Raw genomic sequence first — 21684 nt, 5'->3', positions numbered from 1 at the left:
CCCTGTGTTGTGGAAGGGTCAGCTGTAAATGGAAAGGTTAGATTATCTCAATAAGGGCTTAAAATTATATAACACTCAATACCTTTCCTGACTTTTTAAAATTCTAATAAAACTTGAAAAAAAGGGAAGTGTTTCAAACTAACAAAAGGTATTTACGTAAAAATCTACTAATAATATTATATTTGATGATGAAAGACTGACTCCTTTGCCCTGAAAATCAGGAATGAGACAAGAATGTCTGGCAACGAGACAAAGATGTTGTCTCGCACCACTTTTATTTCAACATTGTACCGGAGGCTTCACCCAGTGCAGAAGGTAGTAAAAACAAGTAAGAGCCTTCCGGATGAGAAAGGAAAAAGTAAAACTTTTCTTATTCACAGATAACACAAACATAGAAAATTGTAAGATAGCTACAAACTCTTAGAATAACTAAAGTTTACCAGGTCAGAAGTTTTTTATCTTCACTTAATCCTCTTTTGATGATCTTCCTTTCTTTATGTAGATTCAAGTTTCTGACTTACATTGCTTTCCTTCTTTTTAAAGAATTACTTTAACATTTCTTGCCAGGAAGGTCTACTGGTGACAAATTTTCTCCATTTTTACTTGTCCCAGAAAGTCTTTATTTCCCCTTATTCTTGAAGAATAAGTCTATGAATTATTTGGATTAAATTTTGTGTATGGTATTAAGTAAGGGTCAAGAATATATTTTTTCCTATGTGGATACCCAATAATTTCAGCACCACTTACTGAAAAGCCCTTCTTTTTCTTCACTGTATTGCAAGGCACCTTCATCATAAATCAAGCAACCAATGTAAATTGGTCTACTTATGGAATCATTTTTATTTCATAAGCCTATGTATCCTTACACCAGTCCTACACTGTCTTAATTACTATAGCTTTATATTAAGTCTTGAATTATGATCACTGAAATCCTCTACCTTTTGTCTTCCTCAATCTTATCTTGGGCTGTTTAAGGTTCTTTGTTTTCCACACACATTTTAGATTCATCTTGTCCATTTCCACAAAACTCTTCCCGGGATTTCAACTGCGGTTATGTGGCATAATTAGAACAATAAAAGAGACATTAGCATCTTAACAACACTGGATCTTCAAAAACTGGAAACTGTGAAATATGATCTCTCTCTCTCCATCTCTCATCTATCTCTCCATTTCTCCATTTCCATTTTTCTCAAGCTCACACAGAACATTTGCTAAAATAAACCACATTCTAGGCCATAGAACACCTCTTAAAAATTTTTTTAAGTAGGAATCATACATCTGCTCTCAGATACAACAGAATTAATCTAGAAATCAATGACAGAAACATAACTAGAAATTTTCAAAATATGTGGATATTAAACAAAACACTTCTAAATAATACATGGTCAAAAATAATAAATAATACATGGGTCAAAGAACTCTCAAGAGAAATTTCTAAATATTTTGAACTAAATGAAAATGAAAACATAATTTATCAAAATTTGTGGGAAGCAGCAAAAGGAGTACTTAGAAGGAATTTTACATCATTGAATGTATACATAGAAGAAAAGAAAGATCTAAAATCAATATCTACATTTCTACCTTAGAGAAATAGAGAAAGAAGAGCAAATTAAGCACAAAATAAGCAAAAGAAAAGAAATAATAAGAATTGCACTGTTTGCCCAAAACTATCACAACATTGTTAATCGGCTACACCCCAAAACAAAATGGTTTTGGTGTTTAAGAAAAAAAAGAATGCTAAACCAAAAAAAAGTGCTTTTTGGTACTAGAAAGGAAAAAAAAAGAAATAATAAGATTTACAGCAGAAATAAATGAAATTGAAAATAGGAAAACAACAGCAAAAATTGACAAAATCAAAAGCTGGTCCTTTGAAAAAATCAGTAAGACTGACAAGCCTCTAGCCAAGCTAACGAAGAAGAGAGAGAACACAAATTACTAATATCCAAGAAGGGATATCACTACAGATCCTACACATCAAAATAAAGATGTAAATGGGACTTGTCTATACTTTCTGCACTTTTCTCTATAAACCTAAAGTTGCTCCAAAATAAAATTAAGTCTATTAACCAAGAAAAAAAGACTCTTAGACATATCCTATGGAAGGGTGGCGAGAAGCAGATTCTTCTTAATGGATGAGGAATATAGCATATGGTAACAAAAAGCACTTTTGCTTGAAAAATATATTGAATGAATACATATGATTTCCAAATCAGGTTCCATTCTGAGGTACTGGGGGCTAGGACTTCAACATATAAATTGTTGTGGGACACTAGTCAACCCACAACATGAGGGGATGGAATATTAGGTAAAAGGCAAAGCAGGAGGTACAAATATGCTCCCTAAATTAAGAAATGAATGCATGTGGCATCGCATACAGCAGCCAAGGGCAATGGAAAAATATAAAGGGAGTGTGGGAAGTGGGAGGAGGTTCTGTTTCTGGGCTCTCCATTACTCCGCACTGCCTTTTTGTCTAGCCCTGCTTCCAACTACACTGACATATTTACTACACCTGGTAAACAAGTCACTTCTTGGTCTTGATATGCAGCGACTCCTCCAATCATTTTATCTTCCAGTCCCTTGGCCACCTTTAGCCCTTCCTATTTCCATATAACTTTTAGAATCGGCTTCTTACATTCCACAACAAGCTGGGGTTTGATTGGACCTACAGTTATTATTCCGCACATCGGTTTGAGAAGAATTGTCATTTTAACTATATTGAGTCTTCCAATCTATGAGTTTAGTATGTCTCACCTTTAAATTATGTCTTATTTAGTATCATAACTTTATTTTCTTTTAAGACTTACACACCTTTTATTAGAGTTACTCCTTGACACGTAATAGTTTATGCCATTGAAGTGTTATCTTTAAAACATTTATTTTCTGTTTATTGCTCAGAAAGAGAGAAGTTCAATATTTAGAAACTGATTTTTGTATCCAACCTTACCAAACCCTATTAGTTCTAATATCTGCTGACTCTATTGGAGTTTCCTATTATCTTCAAATAATGACAGTTCCTTTCTTGCAGTGCAATCTGTAGACTTTTTCTTTCTTTTTCTTATTTATTGAGCTGGCTAAGGCCTTCAGGAAAGCACTGACTCCAAAGGTGATTGAATTTTAGTTTCATATTTTGAAGGTAGAGCCAACAGGATCTGCTGACAGATCATATTTAGCAAGAGAGGAATCAAGTTTGAGTTCAAGAGTTTTGGCCTAATCAACTGGAAAAACGGCATTGTCATTTACCACAGGCCAAGCCAGGGGTCTGTTGATTATATAGTGCAGGTAATTAAATGAGGAAAGATAAAAACTGACATTTATTGGCAATGATGTCTCTAACAGGCTCTAGCCTGTTTTTCCACTTTCGAAATAACTCCGGTAAGGATTTAAGCATTTATAAATGCTCCCAGTCAGGTTTGACTTGCAGCTTCCTGCTCATCACTGCCCTCTACAGGGCCTTGTGTGAATATGAGCTGTGCACTCTGATTAAAATCCAAACCAGAAAATTAGGGATAATTTTTCCCTCCAGCTTCAATTTTTCTTGTTTCCATGAGACACATATACACACACACACCACATCTTGTCTTTGTGATCCTTCACCTGATCGGATAACTATAAGAGAGTCTCCCACTCAGGAAACTTGGTCCCTGAAGTGAACTTCCAGGTAGATTGTCTGGAAAGGTGCCCTAGAAAGGCAAGCAGTATTCCTACGGGGTTAACCTAAGAACGAGGGCTTCCCAGGTGGCTCAGTGGTAAAGAATCCACCTGCTAGGGCCGGAGGAGTAGGAGACCTGGGTTCAACCCCTGGGTCAGGAAGATCATCTGGAGAAGGAAATGGCAATCCACTCCAGTATTGGGAAATTCCATGGACAAAGGAGCCTGGCGGGCTCCATGGGATCGCAAAGAGTCTGACAAGACTGAGGCGACTTAGCACATGTGCATGCAACCCAAGAAGAGTGAAGAGACAATGAAAAGGTGACCCCTACAAATGAAATGCTGGGTCATACAAACAGACCCCACTGTCCCAGCTCGAGGGCCAATTTGATCATCCTTTATTGCATATTTCTCAAGTCACTGGCACGGGCTGCAGTGTCCTTGCACAAAGAAGCAAAACTCCAAGAAGCTGGCACATTTAACAATCCAAAGGACTGTTCAAGACACAGTAACCTTCCCTGAAGCTCATTTGACACACATATGGGGTTTCACACTCAGGTGTGGGCTGCCACTCCCCTCTCCTGCCACCCCATCTCAAGAAAGAAGCTCCAAAAAGGCGAGGACATTATCCTGTAAGCCTCTCTATCCTCAGTGTCCAAAATGATGCTTATCACGTAATAGTTGTTGCTTAGTTGCTAAGTCATGTCTGACACTTTGCCACCCCCATGGACTACAGCCCCCCAGGATCCTCTGTCCATTGGACCTCCCAGGCAAGAATACTGGAGTGGGTTGCCATGCCCTTCTCCAGGCGATCTTCCCAACCCAGGGATCAAACCCAGGTCTCCTGCATTGCAGGTGGATTCTTTACCAGCTGAACCAGAAGGGAAGCCCAAGAATACTGGAGTGGGCAGCCTATCCCTTCTTCAGCAGATCTTCCCAACCCAGGAATCGAACCAGGGTCTCCTGCATTGCAGGTGGATTCTTAACCAACCAAACTATCAGGGCTATTTTTTGGCACTGACACATTTAAGGCTTTAATAAAATATTTTCTAAAAGACTTAAAAGTTTCATTTGTCCTAACCAAAAACAATGTTGTTTAAAACTGATGAGTCAATAAAAATAGCACTGTCACTACATGGAAATAAATATAAGAAATGACAGATGGAGTAAAAAACTGCCTCTAAGGTGTGGAACTCTAAAAGGGACAGGGCTTACCACTTTCATTTTTGTATTTGCAATTGCCTTTACTTTCTACTTTACATGTTTAAATTATACACATTCCTAACATTCTACTACAACTATTCATTTTTGTGTGTAACCTGCCTTCTTCATCTACATTCATATTAATATAGTTGTTCACAATCATAGCTCTTCATTTTACATTTTGGATTTTTTTTTCACTTAACCTACAGTTCCAGTTATCACAAAGCTATCCGTGTTTTTACAGTCTCCATGATTATTTTAATGGCTGCATGATATTCCAATGTGTTACTGTACCGTAATTTAGCTAAATACCTTAACATGTAACATTCTGGATTGTTTCCACTTCCAATGAAAATAATGCTGCAGTGAAGACTTGCAGTTATGTGGCCTTGTTCGTCCCGCTGCTTTGAATCATATTGCTGAATCATATTTCCGGGGTCCCACCCGAAGTACCCCTGATTCACATAGTATACCGACTGCTACCAGCCAGCACCAACGTGACCCTAACCCGTGAACCCGCGTGGCGGGGCGGGGCCTCCGTCCCAGGGGGCGTGTCCAGAGTGGGGCCGAGCGCGTCCCCGCCCCGCGCTGCGCCCCGACGCCCCGCCAGACTGAGCCCGGCGGGCCGCACAAGAGTAGACAGACGGTCTTCCGGGGGCCGGGGGAGCTGGATCGCTGGGCTTGCAGGCTATGGCTACGTGGGCGGGAACCGAGGTCTCGGCGCTGAACCCGCTGCGCGCCCTTTGGCTCACGCTGGCGGCCACCTTCCTACTGACCCTGCTGCTGCAGCTCGTGCCGGCCGGCCTGCTTCCGGGCTGCGCGTTCTTCCAGGACCTGATCCGCTATGGGAAAACCAAGGAAGGGGCGCCGCCGCGCCCGGCCGCCTGCCGGGCCTTTGATGTTCCCAAGAGGTAACCGCGCCCGGGCGCGAGTCCTGGTTGCCGAGTCACGGAGAGCCGGGGGCGCCCTGCTCGAGCTGCCGGCAGGGGGCAGCAGAGGCGGGCGCGGGGCCGGCGCGGACCGGATCCGGGAGGCCCAGGCCGATTCCCCGAGGCGGCGTCACCCCTGCCCGCCCGCCGGCCACTGCACGCGTCTACCCCGCGGCCCGAGGGGCGGAGTGTCCGGAGACACCGGGAGGCTGAGCCACGCGCACCGCCGGGGCGCAGGAACGTAAACTTGTGGCCTCGACCTCGCCTTTCCTTCGGGGGAAATGGCTGCGCTTCCAAATTCAGGCCTGGTCACCAGGCGGTAAAGTCTCCTTTGTCCCCAATTTCTCTTTCCGCCGTCCTGCGCTCTAGGGACTCATAACCTAACTTGAGGTCGCCGGGACTGACTAGAAATGAAGGCAGGCCCTCCCTTCTCTCGTGCCCCCTGTTTGTCTCCTTCACCGTCAGCAGTCAGGACGAAGGGTGAGACGCTGGTCACTAACAGACGCCACCTCCATCAGCCGCGCCAAGGCAGGTGCCCCGGGAGAAAGTTGCCCAGGATGGCACGTTTAGGCAGGCGTGGTCCCTAAGCGCCAGATGGCTCAACAGATTTCATAACTAAGTTAAAGGAGAGATTAAATCGTTATGCCCTCAATATAATTGTTGAAGAAATTGTAAGGCTTATTATAGTCCGGGGAGTTTTTTCCATGTGTTTTCACTTTAAATTTAGAACATAACTGAGAAGAGTCGGCCAAGCACTTCTTGATGGTAGATATATAGCAGTGGCGTTTTCTTGGAGATACAGGCTAAGTTGGCGATCAGAAAGGAGTATGGAGAAATGTGATAGGGTTTTTGATGTACTAAAATACCCCGACTATCGCTTAAACCTCAAATAGGCTGTTCCCCAGGTCTGCACATGGGAAAGGGTGTAAGTAAACTTGGCTTCCCACTTCTGACTGTTGGAGAAATACTCGCCAGATGTAACGCTGAGAAGCGAGCACTGGGTCATTTTGAGGAGTGAGGCCCTGGGAAGAAGAGCATATGCCTGCTAAGTCACTTCAGTCGTGTACGACTTTTTGCCACCTCTTGGACTGTAGCCCGCCTGGCTCCTCTGTCCATAGGGTTTCTGCAGGCAAGAATACGGAAGTGGGTTGCCATTCCCTTCTCCAGGGGGATCTTCCCGATTCAGGGATCAAACCCATCTCTCTGTCTCCAGCCCTGACAGGCGAGTTCTTTACCACTAGCGCCATCTAGGAAGAAGTAGATGCTTCAAACACTGTGATTAAACCTGTTTCTTAGAGGCTGTTTTTAACCTAAAATGTCCTGTCAACCCTATTTTTAATAAGGATTTGAATATAGTAAGTACTTTTCTACTTCACAGCAGGGACATTCCTAGATTGTCATTTTTTTTAATGTTACAAAATGAAGAAAACAATTACTTGTTTTGAGAGTGAATTCTAACAATTTACTTTCTGAATTTTAAAAAAAGATACTAGTGTCATTGATTAAAGGGCACATTTCAAATCGTCCCCTGCACTTACCTATTTATTTGGTTCCTATACCCCACCTCTTACTACTCCAGTCTGTGGTCAGATGGCAGCCAAGAAACAGATTTTGTACCTTTTCCTTATTCATTATTGCAAAATGGGTACTCTTTGGGCTGCTTGTAATTTCTACTATATTATGAAATAATTTACACCTTTTTCTTCTTACAGAATTCTAAAGTGGACCCTCCTATGGTGTTTTGTTTGACTTTTTTTTCCCTAAATTGAAGCTAAAATTTCTTTTCATACTAGAGCAGGTATAACTATTCCAGGCCAATAATGAAAGTCAAAAAGGTCTAGATGCTAAAATGAAGTACTTTTCCTTGTTCAAAATTCAGTAGTACTCTTAAAAATGAAAATAAGCCTATAACTTTTACACTTACAAACAGGCAGCTCTGAATCATGTTTCTGTACCTTAAGAGCTCAAGTTAACTTGGGAGGAATTATTTTTTCATAAATGGTGAAGAATTAAACCTTAATTGAGTTCATGGAATGTTTGATTCCATGATCCCTCTCTGGTAGATTGTTGTTGTTGGTTTTTTTTTTTTAATTAAGGTGCTACTGCTTTTCTTGTTTTCTTTTGAGTTCCTGGAGTTTTGATTTCCCAGAAAGTCTGAATAAATACTTGACCTCAAACATGAGTCACAATGCTCTTGACTTTCATAGTGCACATGGAAGTACTTCTATTTCTAATATTTCAAAATATTATAGAAACATTTTAATTAAATTCAGCTCTAGAGACAAAGAGAATCATCCAGTCTTTCCCTACTGGGGTTCAGAGATCCTAACCAGCAATCCAGGGTATCTATAGATAGAACTCAGCGCAAATTGGATTGCAAAAAATTGCATCTTTATTTCATTAATCTCTAGCTGTAATTCACCATTTTCTTAGTGATGAATGAAATCAACAAACCACAGGAGAATTAGCAATATCTGCAGTAGAATTAGCAATATCTGCAATTTAATACTATATTAAAAATATTGAAGAGACTAAGAACATTTTCATCACTATATAAAAATACTGTATTATCATCTATGTCTCATTAGTTAATACATTAATTAAGCACATATATAACAAATGTTTCTTAGTGGTTGTGTTACCTATATTTCAGTATAATTGAGTTTCCTTTGTATCCCCATGTATTTTAGGCTTGGGAAGGGGCATGTTGCCTTCATTAGACTGCCAGAGGAGTCCGTGGAAGAAAAATGTCAAGAATCCCTACTCTGAACTGTAAACTCCATATGTTTACCTTTGTCTTGTTTGTTGCTATACCCTGGGCTCAATGCCTGACAAATTATAAAGACCTCAGTCAATGTTTTGAATGAATCAAAGAAAAAAGATTTTAGGTTTGATTTATTCACTAACTTGACTAGTTTCTCTGAGAGTAACTGTGGATGAAGTACCTTCTCTTTCATTCATTTATTTATTTAACCAATGTTTATAGAGTATGTACTATTGCCAGGAGCTGTTCTAGGTCCCTTGGAGCCTTGGTTTCTGTAAAGCAGTAAATATGTAAACATATTTTAAAACAAGTGAGATAATTTCATATGGTGCTAAGTGCTTCAGAGGAAATCCAGCTGGTTATTTGATCATGAGCAAGATGTGGGTGGCGGTGACAGCCCTGGAAAGGATGATCAGAAAGGGGTAGGGCAGGAGATGAGTTCATTTCAGGAGGCCAGAACAGACCTTGTGCTTTTTGGACCATGGTGGAGATTAGATGTTATTCTGAGTGTATGGAAAGCAGCTTTAGGATGGGGAAATGGGGCGTGGCATTTTGTGATTTATGTTTGAAAGAATGACTCGCCATTGTGTGGGAAAGACTGGATGAGAGGCTGTTAACAGTGGGCCAGGCAAGCAGTGGTAGAATGGATTAGAGCGTTAGTGTAATAGAACCTATTTGTCACACAGGTGGTGATGCCATTAAAGCACGAAGCGTAGGGTCGGGCACCGAGGCCGAACTCGGTAACCATTAGTCTCCTTCCTCCGTGTGTGCACACATGTCCAGTTGGTCACGTCCAGCTCTGTGACCGCCTGGACTGTATAGCCTGCCAGGCTCCTCTGTCCATGGGATTTCCCAGGCAAGAACATTAGAGTAGGTTACCATTTCCTCCTCCAGAGGATCTTCCCAAACAAGGGATTGAACCCACGTCTCTTGCTTGGCAGGTGGATTCTTCACCACTGAGCCCCCGGGAAGCCTCGTTTCCTTCCTTGGTTAACCCTGTAACTCCCCTGTCTGGTCCTGGGATCAGTTCTGGCAATCAGTAAATATGTATTAAATCAGATCATATCTCCTGGCTCAGAACTATCCAGTGGCTTCCAACTCACGGAAGAGTCCACTCTTATACAATCTTATACAGTCTTGTTCTCACCCCCTCACTGAGGCCCTATAGTTTGCCCCTCCTGTGGCTCCAGTCCAGTTTTCTGGGTCTGTATCTGCTTGTTCTTTCTCCCACCTCAGGGCCTTGGCGCTGCCTGTTTCCTCTACCTGCAAAGCTGTTCCCCCAAATAGCCAGATGGTATATGCTCTCACTTCGGTATAATTCTGCTCAGATGCTGCCTTGTCAGCGAGACCTGCCCTGTCCACCCTGTTTACAGATACAATGCTGCCCTCCCCAGCATTCCTCTTCCCAGCTTTAGTTTTCTCATTAGCAGTTATCACCTACTGACATGCTGTAAGTTTTACTTCTGTGCGTTGCTGTGAGTATAAGCTCCATGAGGGCAGGAATGGTTGTCCTTTGTGTTCACTGCTGAGCTAGAGCGGTCCCTGGCTTACGGTAGACGTCAGACTGTTGGTGAAGTCAGCAGTGCTTGCTTGGTGCGCAGTCCCGTGTTACATAAGGGTCACCGAATCCTTGCTCCCAGGGGCTCACTTCCTTTAAGCATCGTGTGACTGGAAGAAAAACAGGGAGAGAACAGAAGGAAGTGGAGTTTTCCAATTCGCTTCTGAGGCTAGAGCTGGGTCTTTTCAAAAAGAAATATGGGACTTCCCTTGTGATCCAGTGGCTAAGACTTGATGCTCCCAACGCAGGGGACCCGGGTTCAATCCCTGCTCAGGGACCTAGATCCTGCATGTGCAACTCAGAGTTTGAGCGCCACAGCGAAGACCCGGCACAAGCAAATAAAGAAAGAAATAGAGATACAACCTCAAATAAGGAGTAGAACACATTTCATGCAGCAGGAACCAGGCAAACAAAATGAGAGAATGTGCAAAATGTGGGAATGAGAAAAACAAGTCAGCCTGTGAATCAAAACCCTATGGCACAAACAGTGCAGAGCAGCCTATATCAGACAGAGTGAGTGACTGGAATGGCGTGATTTGGTATAAGTTGGTACGTGTGATGGTAGAGGTGGAAAAGCAGGTTCAAACGAGTCAGGAGCACAGCCCTGTGACTTTTAACTTCAGGGTCATCAGGGCTGAGTCTGGAGCCAAACACTGCCATTTACTGGGAGGCGCTGGACAAGTAACTGGACCTTCTGAGCCTCAGTTTTCTCATCTGCCACATGAAGATAACCACATAAACTTGCCAGGATGGTTGGGAAGATGAAGTGAATACTCTTAACCGGTCTTCCCACAACTAGATGATCCTCTTACCTAAGAACCAGAGGGATTTTTTTAAGCAGTGACCAAAATGAATGAGCTATACACACACGCTCGCTCTCTCTCTCTCTCTCTCACACACACACACACACACACACACACACACTCTCTCTCACATACTCCCCCCCCCCTTTTTTTTGGATTGTGATGAAATATACATGACATAACCTTTTCCACTTTAACCCTGAGTTTGCAATTGGGCATCTTTTAAGCCCATTCACGTTGTTGTGCAGTCATCACCACTGCCCATCTCCAGAACTCTTCCGTTAGCCAGAGAGATTTTGAAAACATAAATTACTCCTTCAAGTCACTGTGTTCAAACGCTTCCCCATCACGCTTAAAAGCCAGTGCCCTTACAGGACCCCATCTCATCTGCCCCTCCTATTTCATGCTCTAGCACAGTCCATGTGTTGTTTAGTCGCTAAGTCATGTCTGACTCTTGCGACCCCTTGGACTGTAGCCCACCAAGCTCCTTTGTCCCTGGGGTTTTCTAGGCAAGAATACTGGAGTGGGTTGCCGTATCCTTCTCCAGGGGGCCTTCCTGACCCAGAGATCAAACCCGTATCTCCAGCATTGGCAGGAGAGTTCTTTAACACTGAGCCCCCAGGGAAGCCCACTCCCTGTATAGGTGTCCTTTATTCCTCAGCGCCTTTGTGGTTGCTGTTTCCTCTGCCTAGAAAACTCTTTCCTTAGAAATTCACAAGGGTCACTCATTCTAGCCAAGCATTACTTCTAGAAGGGCCAGCCTTGTCCACCCATCCAGAATGACCTCTCCTCTGCACCGCCTCTGTCCCGTCACCCAGCATCAGGCAGGATGTCTGCAGATTCACTTGCCGACTCTCTGCTGAAAGGTAAATTTCAGCAAGCCAGGCACCTGGTCAGTTTGCTCCCTGCTGCATCCCCAGCTCCAAGAACATCACCTAGCAGTTTCGAAGTGCTCAGTAACTTTTTTTTTTTTTTAATGAAATAGGTAAAGTGGCTCTGAAGTTGCCCCTCAGAAGCTTGTCCCCTCCTCTTTCCATAGGAGCCTGCAGAGCAAGGCGCTGCTGCCATTCTGAGCTATTGGCTCAGGCCAGACCTGGGCTCAGGTCTAGAAGTGTGTCTTAAGGAAGACTGGTAGGCAACCAGAGGCCAGGGTCTTGGGATGGGGCAGAGGAGGCAGAATCAACGCTCATGTTTGAACTCAGCTCTTGAGCGTGAAGAAGACCCGAATCAGGATTAACAGGACATCTCAGGACAGGTCTAATGACAGAATTTGTAACAATGGTGGTAGAATTAAGTGGGTTGCTATGGAATAATCAGCTTAGACCAGCATTTGTTAGACTGGGTTGTGAGCATGGTCTAGGGGACTGTGAGTTCTGGGACACACAAGCGTACTCTGGATCACCTAGGAGGGGAGCCTCTTGAGTCCGTGTGGTCTTCTTGACTCCAGGCTGTCTTGCTGCATCACAGATTAATGAGACGAGAAGGAAGGCTTAATATAGCTGTGATGCCTTGAAGACCAGGGAAGGCCAGGTGACGCCCAGGCACCTTGCAGAGTCAGAATGACTTTAGGTTGATTCGAATAGAGAAAACTAGTTGATGAATAGGTAGAGAGACCCCAAGAAAACCCGCGGTAGGCCCTCATACCATAGCAGGTGGTGTCATTGCAGCAAACCAACATCGTCTTTCCCGTAAAATTAACTCTATTAACTGCAATTTTTGTTGCTTTTGTGGTTTTATTTCATTTGTTACTCTCTTGATGGCAACACATGCACTGTACTTGTATGAGACTGTACCCATCAGGAGTTGATGGCTAGTTTTAATGAGTTCTTATTTGTCATGTTATCATAGAAGCAATTTAGGTCAACACAATTTAGGAAGACACTAAATCATTAAGACCTATTTAAGGTTTCTTGCAGCCCTGTGAGCCTGTGATTGTGCAAATCTTGGGTAACTGTTGTATGGCTCTTGCAGCAATATTACTTGAGATTTAGAAATCTTCCACAGGTTTGGCTTGTGGTAGCACAGTCTAGGCTCTCCCTGCCAGGCCCTGGAGCCCTCTGTTTTTGAGTTTGAGCCCAATTTTTTTACCTGAAGATAAGACAGATAGTTAACTTTAATCTAAATTTAACAAGGTCATTCGTGTTCTTACTAACCTCAGGAAACCTCTTTTTCCTATGAGTTAACCAGTCCCATCATCTGAAAGGAAATTTCAAAAACCTGAACATCTGTAGGATTCAGGTTCTATTAAAAAAGCAAAACTATGCTTGCAGCATGAGGGAAAAGAGGATGAGGAAACAAAAAACAGTCTTCTAATATAATGGCTTCAAGTGGGTCTACTTTGATCATTATCTAACCTGTTTTCCCTTTGCAGGTATTTTTCGCATTTCTACATCATCTCAGTGCTGTGGAACGGGTTCCTGCTCTGGAGCCTTACTCACTCTCTGGTCACGGGAGCGCCTTTTCCAAACTGGCTTCATGGTCTGCTCAGAATTCTTGGGACTGCGCAGTTCCGAGGTAACAGCTCCCCTGGCTAATTCCAACCCTTGCATTCTGTTCCTGACTTTCCTGCCTGCGGTCGAGCTGTTCTGGGTCCTTCATAGCTTCTCTCGGGCTCCTCCTCAGCGGGTGAAGGGTGGGGGCAGAAAGGCTTCTGTGTGGACCACAGCCAGATGGCCAGGGAGGAGGCCCCAGGTCCTTCACTGAGATCATGGCAGAGCTGAAAGTCGACTCTTCATCCTTGACTTCCCAGCAAGGGCTGTGCTGGACAGCACTGGCCGTTCTCCCTCTGATATTCTTAGTACTGTTGATAAATTTATACAGAAGTCTTTACAGTCAAGGGGAAAAACTTTTAAAATTCCTCAGGTTTGCCTTGAAACATTTATCATATATGTAGTTCCAACCAAAATCGTGCCTCCAGACTCCAGAAATTTGATAGAAAATTACTTTTTGATCATGGATTTAAAATGTTATGCTGTGGGGCTTTGGTTATATAATAAAATTGACTGGAAATAGTTGTTGACCAGGTGATTACAAAATAGCCTTTAAATTTGCCTCACTGTGCCTTGAATAAAGAATACACGGAACTACTTAAAACAGCAAGTAATTGAAGGTGAAAACCATAACTTGGCTTAGTTAATGTCAGGCAGCAGGAGAGGGGAAGAATTAGAAACAAATTGTTCTGGTGGTATCTCTGTCCTTTGTTCCAGCAGCCAAACCACTGGCTCCCTAGGAACAATCCTTTTTCTGTATCAACAGAGGAACTTTTTGCAAAAGATGCCAGTCAGACGGGAAAAGCTATGCAGAGCCTCCTTGGGAGGGGAAGATACCAGAGTGAATCCCACTTTACCACTTAACACTTTATGCCTTCATTGGTGTACTGGAGGGTTCATGAGGCTCTGGTATTTGGAGGGTGATTGTGAGGAGTTTTATTTGGTTGTTTGTTTTAACCTGTTCCTGAAGAGTTAGAACTAGATTTTTACTATGTTTAAAAGAGAAAAGCAGGCCAAGCCAATATGACAGACATCTCCACAGAATGTACCCTTCAGAGAGTCGGGGAGGGGCAGTGCCTGGAAGGGAACCCAAGCAGCTGCTGGTTGTCCTGTTTCTGGATCTGGTCATATGGGTTTAGTTTGTAAAAATCCATTAGGCTGTGTTCTTACTGTATATTTATGTTGTGTGATAACATTTTTTGAAAAATCTAGATTTTATGTCATTTTAAAAACCAGCATTTTTTCTGACTTCTTTTGGGGCAGAGGGGCAAAAGGCAGATAGAAAGATAGATCTCAAGGCTCACAGTCCCCCAAAAGTATCATTTCTTTGGGTTTTTTTTTTCTTTAGTATGGAAAGAAATGCATAATTCCTCCCACTCCATTTTCATGCCCCTTTCTGCTTCCGTACATTCTTGTGTCACATGTCCCCCTGACCTCAGGCATCCCACCAGGGGGCCTGGCTCAGAAGTCATCCGGGAACTCTTCCCGACCATCTTCAAATGGGAGTGCATGTCAGGGACCCAGAAACTGTGGAGCTGGGTTCCGAGAGCACAGACTCTTCCCAGCCACGTAACCCAGACGGCTTTCCCATCACAAAGTAGAGACAGGAGACCTGAGTTTGTCTCCACTCTGTCACTTGCCCAATTCCTTGACTCCACTTGGCTCACTTCCTCATTGCCACTCCGAGAGGTGGTGTTAGACTGGGTGATATCTGGCACCCCTTCGTAGCTCTGACCGCAGCGAGGACAGGCGTAGCTGGGTCGCTCCTGGAGCAGTGCTGAGCGTGCCCCGTCTGCCTCGCAGGGGGCGAGCTCGCGCTGTCTGCGCTGCTGGTGCTGGCGTTTCTGTGGCTGCACAGCCTGCGAAGGCTCTTCGAGTGCCTCTTCGTCAGCGTCTTCTCCAATGCCGTGATCCACGTCGTGCAGTACTGGTTTGGCCTTGTCTACTATATCCTTGTCGGCCTCACGGTGCTGAGCCAAGTGCCCATGGACGGCGGGAACGGTGAGTGGGCCCTGGGGTCTGCCCGCTGAGTCACCATGTGAGGGCCTCTCCCCACCAAGCATGACGGAAGCTGGAAAGTCAGGGACCAGCCCAGTCCCCTTGGCATGTGAGGAATCTGGGCTCTAACTGTAGCTTTAAAAACTCAACATACCTGGAGGCTGTGATAAAGAGTGAAATAAGTCGGGAAGAGAAAAATAAGCATCATATATTAATGCATATATGTGGAATCTAGAAAAATGGTATAGATCTTATTTGCAAAACAAGCAGAGACATGGATGTAGAGAACGAATATGTGGACACCAAGGGGGATGGAGTGGGATGAATTGGGAGACTGGGGTTGACGCTGTTGATACTGTGGGTAAAATAGATGACCAATGAGAACCTCCTGTGTGTGGCTCGGGTGCCCCTCCTCAGTGCTCCGCGGTGACCTAACTGGGAAGGAAATCCAAAAAAAGAGGGTATGTGTGTGTCCGTGGCTGCTTCACATGCTGTATGGTAGACACTAACAGCGTTGTAAAGCAGCTCTACTCCAATAACAATTTTAAGCATTAAACAAGTCCGCACGCCCAAGGGCACCCCGCAGACACACATCACATTAACCGTAACCGCGGAAACCTGAGCGACACCAACATAAGCAGCAGCGCCTGCAATAGAGTGAAGTGGAGTCCTCAGGAGGCTTGCTTTAGGGATGAGAAAGGGGCCACGGGGTTTCCCTCGGTGGGACTGAAGTCAGTGAGCTTCTGTGGGCTAGTCTGGAAAGAAAGAGGCGGTGTGGTCAGGAGTAGAACAGGAAGCAGGGGCACTCACTGGAGCAGAAGAAAGCTCAGCCAGCCCAGTTGCCTCACCGAAGCCTTGTCATCCTGGGGCGGAGGGGTGAGGGTGGGGAAGGTGGAGTTGTCATGCAGGGTGAAATCGTGGAACACCAGAGGAGGAAGGGGTGGCCCCAGCTCCTGGTGACACGCCGGGGTTTGAGAGGAGGCAGGGAGCCACTCTATTGCCATTCAGTTCTTGCGGTGGTTCCCCTCACAAAAAGGCTTTTCTCAAGTGAGGCAGCCTGAGAGGGGAGGGCAGGAGAGCACTGTGGTAAATCACAGTTGTGTCTCAACACTTCCGGAGCGCTCACTTGCTAGGAAGAGGGAAGCAAAATCACAACCTTTGTGTATGAGGAGGGAATGAAATGTGATTCTGGGGGCTGGCGTGGTGGAGGGGAGGGAGGATTGGATATCTAACATACGTGACCATCTTTTTTTTTTTTTTTTTTTTTACAAAAACAGTGCATGTTTGTCATAAAGAATTCAAGTCATTTTGGGTGATTGAAGTGAGTTTTTAGTGCTGAGGTTAACTTCATCTTGCACCCTTAGTATCCATCAGCCCACACATGCGAGGATAGATCGTTCACCACTGTTTTCTCTTAAGCCCAAGTCTCTCTGTTTCCTAAAGCTGCCCTATCCCTCCTCATAAATTGAGCCCATGGTCTGGATATTTCCAGTACTCCGTGAGTGAGCTTTCTCCACAGGTTTGATTTCAGTGCTGCATGCCCTTTGATCAGCCTCTCTCTGTTGCTGTAGGACCACCCAAGGCCTCCATGGCTCGAGGAATGATTTTAAAGTACGACTTATTGACGATCTTTCTCAATTCCTGAATTATTTATTGGCTCCAGCCACACTTAGCTGGCATCTCTACATCTGATTTCTCTGAACTTAAGTCAGTTTTCCCTCCCTCAGCTTTTGGCTGTGGCATTCTTTTCAGCCCACGTCACTATTTGAGCCCTCATTCCTGTAGAACAGTCCTAGGATTTCACCCAAAGGAACTTCCCAGAACACTTTGGTAACCTACTAGCATGTAGTCCGTCAGCATGACATGTCTCTCCTGGAGTTTCCTCTGCTGGCCTGGACTCCAGCTCTTGCTCTTCCTCCTATATAAACAGTCAAGGAAAGGCTGCTGAGACACCCACAAAATAGCTTGTAGATACTCCTTTCTGAAGCTTTCTGAAACTTGAGTTTCACCTACCTGTCCTTCAAGAGGTCATCTGCAGTCATTTGGGGCAGGCTAGGGAAGACTGGTTTCAGGAATTCATTGGAGGAGAACACACTGGGGCATTTGCCAGCTTCGTGGTCTGATAGACAGGAGCTTGGGAGTCAGATGGGCCTGAGTCTGAGTTCTGGCTTGTTTAATTTATCAGAGCTCCAGAACCTTTATCTGGAATTGGGGACATACACTGATTTCAGAGGGTTGTTACGAAAGTGGAGAGAAAGTCTGTCAATAAACTACCCAGATCTTCACGTCTCCTTGTCTTCAGAGCCTAGAGGGTCTCACCCTAGTCACTCTCCATTATATTGTTCTGTGGTTTTTTTTCTTCAGAGCCCCATCTCTCCCTTATATTATCTTAATTATTGATTTTTTTTTTTTAACTTGTTTCATCTCCTGCTACTAGAATGTGAGTTCATGAGGACTGGGATCTGACCTGACTCATCCACTGCTTTATCCCTCGTGAGAGATGCCACTCAGTAGACACTCCATAAGGAACGAATAAATAAATAATTATGGTGTCGCACAGGGTCTGACATGACTGAAGCGACTTAGCAGCAGCAGCACACAGATTAGGCCTTCTGCCTGCCTCCCCTTTCCTGTATTATAATTCCAACTTACTCTGAAAAATCTTTTTTCCTTCGTAGATAATTTCTCTGCCTTTAGAGTAGGTGACTTGGCAGTGACGTGAACTCCCCAACTTCTAACCCTATGGTGACTTGCTCTTAAAGCCCTCTGATTTAAAACTGATTTTCATATTTTGTTTGTTTTTAACTTATAAAAATATAACCACTTAGTTAAATGGCTAAACCTAGTAAACATTAAGAGACTATCGTTTTTAAAAGAAATTAACTCAATTAGACTTCGATGGACTGTCATTAGTTATTAGCCGTCATGAGCTGAGTCCTGCTTCCAGGTATCCATGTGAAATAGCTTGATCCTTGGTTCCCGTACCTGAGTCAGTTTTTGGGGGCTCCTTCTCGGCTCTAGAGCCCAGGCGCGCGCCCCCCCCCCCCCCCCCCGCCCCACTGTCAGTAGACAGCTTTGTTATCTTCAGTCAAGTCCCTGACTCACCTCACTGCTTCCTGCGGAACATAGGGAAGCCTTACTTTGCTTACCTGATGCCAGTCCTTAGAAAACCTTCATTCTTCCTCTCTTCTCAGTAGCTGGAGAAGAAAAAGGAAGATGGAACTTTGAGTGTTTCTACTCCTGAAACAAAATCTCTTGGCTGGGTTCTCTCTAATCAGAACGGGATATTGTTTTGGTCTTTATCTTGCAGTTTACATTTCCCTTTTTGAGAAGCTCCACCCCTCACCTTAACTTCCAGTGATTTTCTTCATTGGCTGGAGCCAGCCAAGTCAGTATTCAAAGTTTCCCTAGAAATGGCTCAGGTGAGATCCTTCAGAAGGTGTTTTTCTGACAGCAGACTGCGAGAAAGAAGACATCAAACCAGGCTTAGCAATAAAAATGCAGAGTGGTCTCACCACACAAGAGTACATCACAAGAGTGGGAGCCGGCCCTCAGAGCTGATCCCCGTGCCTGAAGGAGGAGCAGGAGAATGTGCCGGTCTGGAGTTCTCCGCCAGGGTGCCCTGAAGCTGCCCCTGGCTGAGGCGCACCCCTCCTTCACCCACAGGGACAGTGTTCTCCCTTCTATGCTTGGGGATGATGTCAGGGTGGTTTTCTAGTCATGAGAAGCCAAATAAGTGGATAATTACGTTCTGCAGACTGTATAATTTTTTTAATGTGCTGAGCCTCTGAAGTTTTGCAGAGTTGGTTAGTAAGGTAATCCTTATTTCTGTAGTCTATGTGATAGGGAAGAATCTCCTGATGCAGGCTCGGTGGTTCCATATCCTCGGAATGATGATGTTCATCTGGTCATCTGCCCATCAGTATAAATGTCATGTCATTCTCAGCAATCTCAGGAAAAACAAAGCAGGTAAGATATCTTTTAGAACCACTCACTGTGGGGTTTTAGCCCTCAGGAGTTAAATGTAGTTATTCTTTCTCTCTTTTCTTTCCTGCCCTAGTTAGTTGACTAATCAATCTATCAAATACTCATTTTGAGAAGACTCTCTGGGCCTTGATCTTCCCATCTGTAAAACGAGAGCATTTTACTGACAGCCCTCCCTGGCACCATCTAGCCCTGACATTCTGACTCTATTCTGTGCCCACGTTTGGGGCCTACACTGCACGTGTGTGTCTGACTAGCACATCAGCACTATTACCGTGTCAAGTTAGTATCATTCCAGTCAAAGCAAAAAAACTTGACTTTTTTAGTTAGCTTGTATTGACTTATCACAAACACAGTTTTTATTAGGCTTTCTGAAATAATAAAAATGGAACAATGCTATTCAGCGTTTATCAGGTACTTGTTTTGTGCCAGCCCTGTTCTGAGTTGCTTTATGCCTAATGTCACAGTACTCGCTTGAGGCAAATACAGTCTTGCCCTGATTTTACAGGTGAGGAAACAGAGGCACAGAGAGGTTAAGCAGCTTCCCTAAAATTGCACAACTTGTAAGTGGCAGAGCTAGGACTTTAACTCACGCAGTCTGACTCTGGAGTCCGAGCTCTTCATCACTAGCGTGGAGGACTGCTGGAGAAACAGGCTTGCTTTTGTGTTGATTTACAGTTAGCATGACTTCAGCCTGTGACTTTCTGACGTGCAGTAGGTTGACGGGGAGGTGGTGGCAGCACAGTGGCTTGTACCGGTCTGTGACATCCTTTTCCGATTGAGTTTTTATAAATGATTGCGGGAGCAAAGTGGTAAAACTTTCTTCTAGCAACTTCAGACGTTCAGGGTATCTTCTTTTCCCGTTTCAGGAGTGGTCATTCACTGTAACCACCGAATCCCTTTTGGAGACTGGTTTGAATATGTCTCTTCCCCTAACTACTTGGCGGAGCTGATGATCTACATTTCCATGGCTGTCACCTTCGGCTTCTACAACTTAACTTGGTGGCTCGTGGTCATGTATGTCTTCTTCAGCCAGGCCCTGTCTGCCTTCCTCAGCCACAAATTCTACAAAAGCAAATTCATCTCCTACCCAAAGCATAGGAAAGCTTTCCTGCCATTTCTGTTTTAAGTTAACCTCCAGTTATAAAGAATGCAAACCAAGTGACGGGTTCAATTCCTAAGGCCAAGGAAGTCTAGAGACCAAAGTACAGTTTGTGTGGAATGGCTTGAAACTCTGTTCCAGTTCTGTTAACAGAAGTCTTCACTGCCTGAGCAAAGACATACCCCTCTGGAAAATGAGTCTTCAGAGAAGAAATCCTTCCTCCCGGCAGACATGGGAATGCTGTGTGTGCTTTCTGAGATGCTCTGTAAAACCAACCAGCTGCTAAAAAATAAAGAGCAAATGAGACTTCAAGCTACTTCAAAAACAAAACCAGCCAGGAATATATGAACAGCATCTAGCAAATACATACATATACAAAGGAAGAGATAAGCTCATGTGTGGCTTTGTTTTTGCTCCGGACAAACTAACTAGACAGCAGGATAAGCAATACAGTAGGTGCTCAGTAACTGCTTATTGCATTTCAGTCAAACCAGAATAGCCCTTGAAAATAACAGCAATGTATAATTTCACACTGATGGATTCAGGGGAAAGTGAGTTTATTGAAGTTATTTTATACTTATTACACAAAGATTACCAGTAATGTAACCATCAGTAGTCATCTCCCCCTCAAATCACAGCTTAACAGAAAGTTTGAAACCTCTTTTATTTAATACTTTTCTGACATCCCTTTCTAGGGAGTACCTTAAAAGTGAAAGTATCAAAAATAAAGTATTTTTGTATTTATGCATAAAAAGCCTTCATGAATAGCACTGACACTCCAGATCGCTAGCTCTGTAGCCTCATTTGTATGTAGTTATTTACATTGGATTAATAACTGCCTGAGTTTAACTTAATAGAATGAATTCAAAGATATTTAAAGTTCATACTGACAATAGCTTATTTAAAGAAAATACCCATCATTTAATCAGGTAGATATAAAAGCATAGTGTGAAAGTAGAAAATAATACCATAGTCTGAGCAGTGCAGTAAAAAACTGCACATTTGTGCAACATAAGATTTACTGGCTTATTGGCCAAGGTATTAACTATTTGTTTTATACAGATGTTTTATTATAGTCTACTAAAGTTTTGTGCTCAGATATACTGTGCTATGGGGAGAAGGCAATGGCACCCCACTCCAGCACTCTTGCCTGGAAAATCCCATGGACGGAGGAGTTTGGTAGGCTGCGGTCCATGGGGTCGCTGA

General features: G+C 43.9%; 1 protein-coding gene across 2 annotated transcripts; it reads left to right on the top strand.

Moving 5' to 3' along the window:
• The first annotated feature begins 5427 nt into the window (after positions 1-5427).
• Positions 5428-21222, top strand: SRD5A3 (steroid 5 alpha-reductase 3). 2 transcript variants are annotated; one of them, XM_061145934.1, is made up of 5 exons: positions 5428-5762; positions 13277-13419; positions 15198-15395; positions 19227-19361; positions 20246-21222. In XM_061145934.1, exons 1-5 carry the CDS (start codon positions 5542-5544, stop codon positions 20503-20505), a joined length of 957 nt encoding a protein of 318 aa, XP_061001917.1. In that variant the 5' UTR covers positions 5428-5541; the 3' UTR covers positions 20506-21222. The 2 variants fall into 2 exon arrangements, with proteins under 2 accessions (XP_061001917.1, XP_061001918.1); XM_061145935.1 differs by lacking the exon at positions 5428-5762 and adding an exon at positions 5980-6099.
• Positions 21223-21684: the final 462 nt, after the last annotated feature.

Source organism: Dama dama, chromosome 6 (assembly GCF_033118175.1).
Source record: "Dama dama isolate Ldn47 chromosome 6, ASM3311817v1, whole genome shotgun sequence".
Taxonomy (NCBI): Eukaryota; Metazoa; Chordata; class Mammalia; order Artiodactyla; family Cervidae; genus Dama; species Dama dama.
The sequence above is the reverse complement of the archived record's forward strand: the minus strand, read 5'-3'. Positions and strand labels throughout refer to the sequence as shown.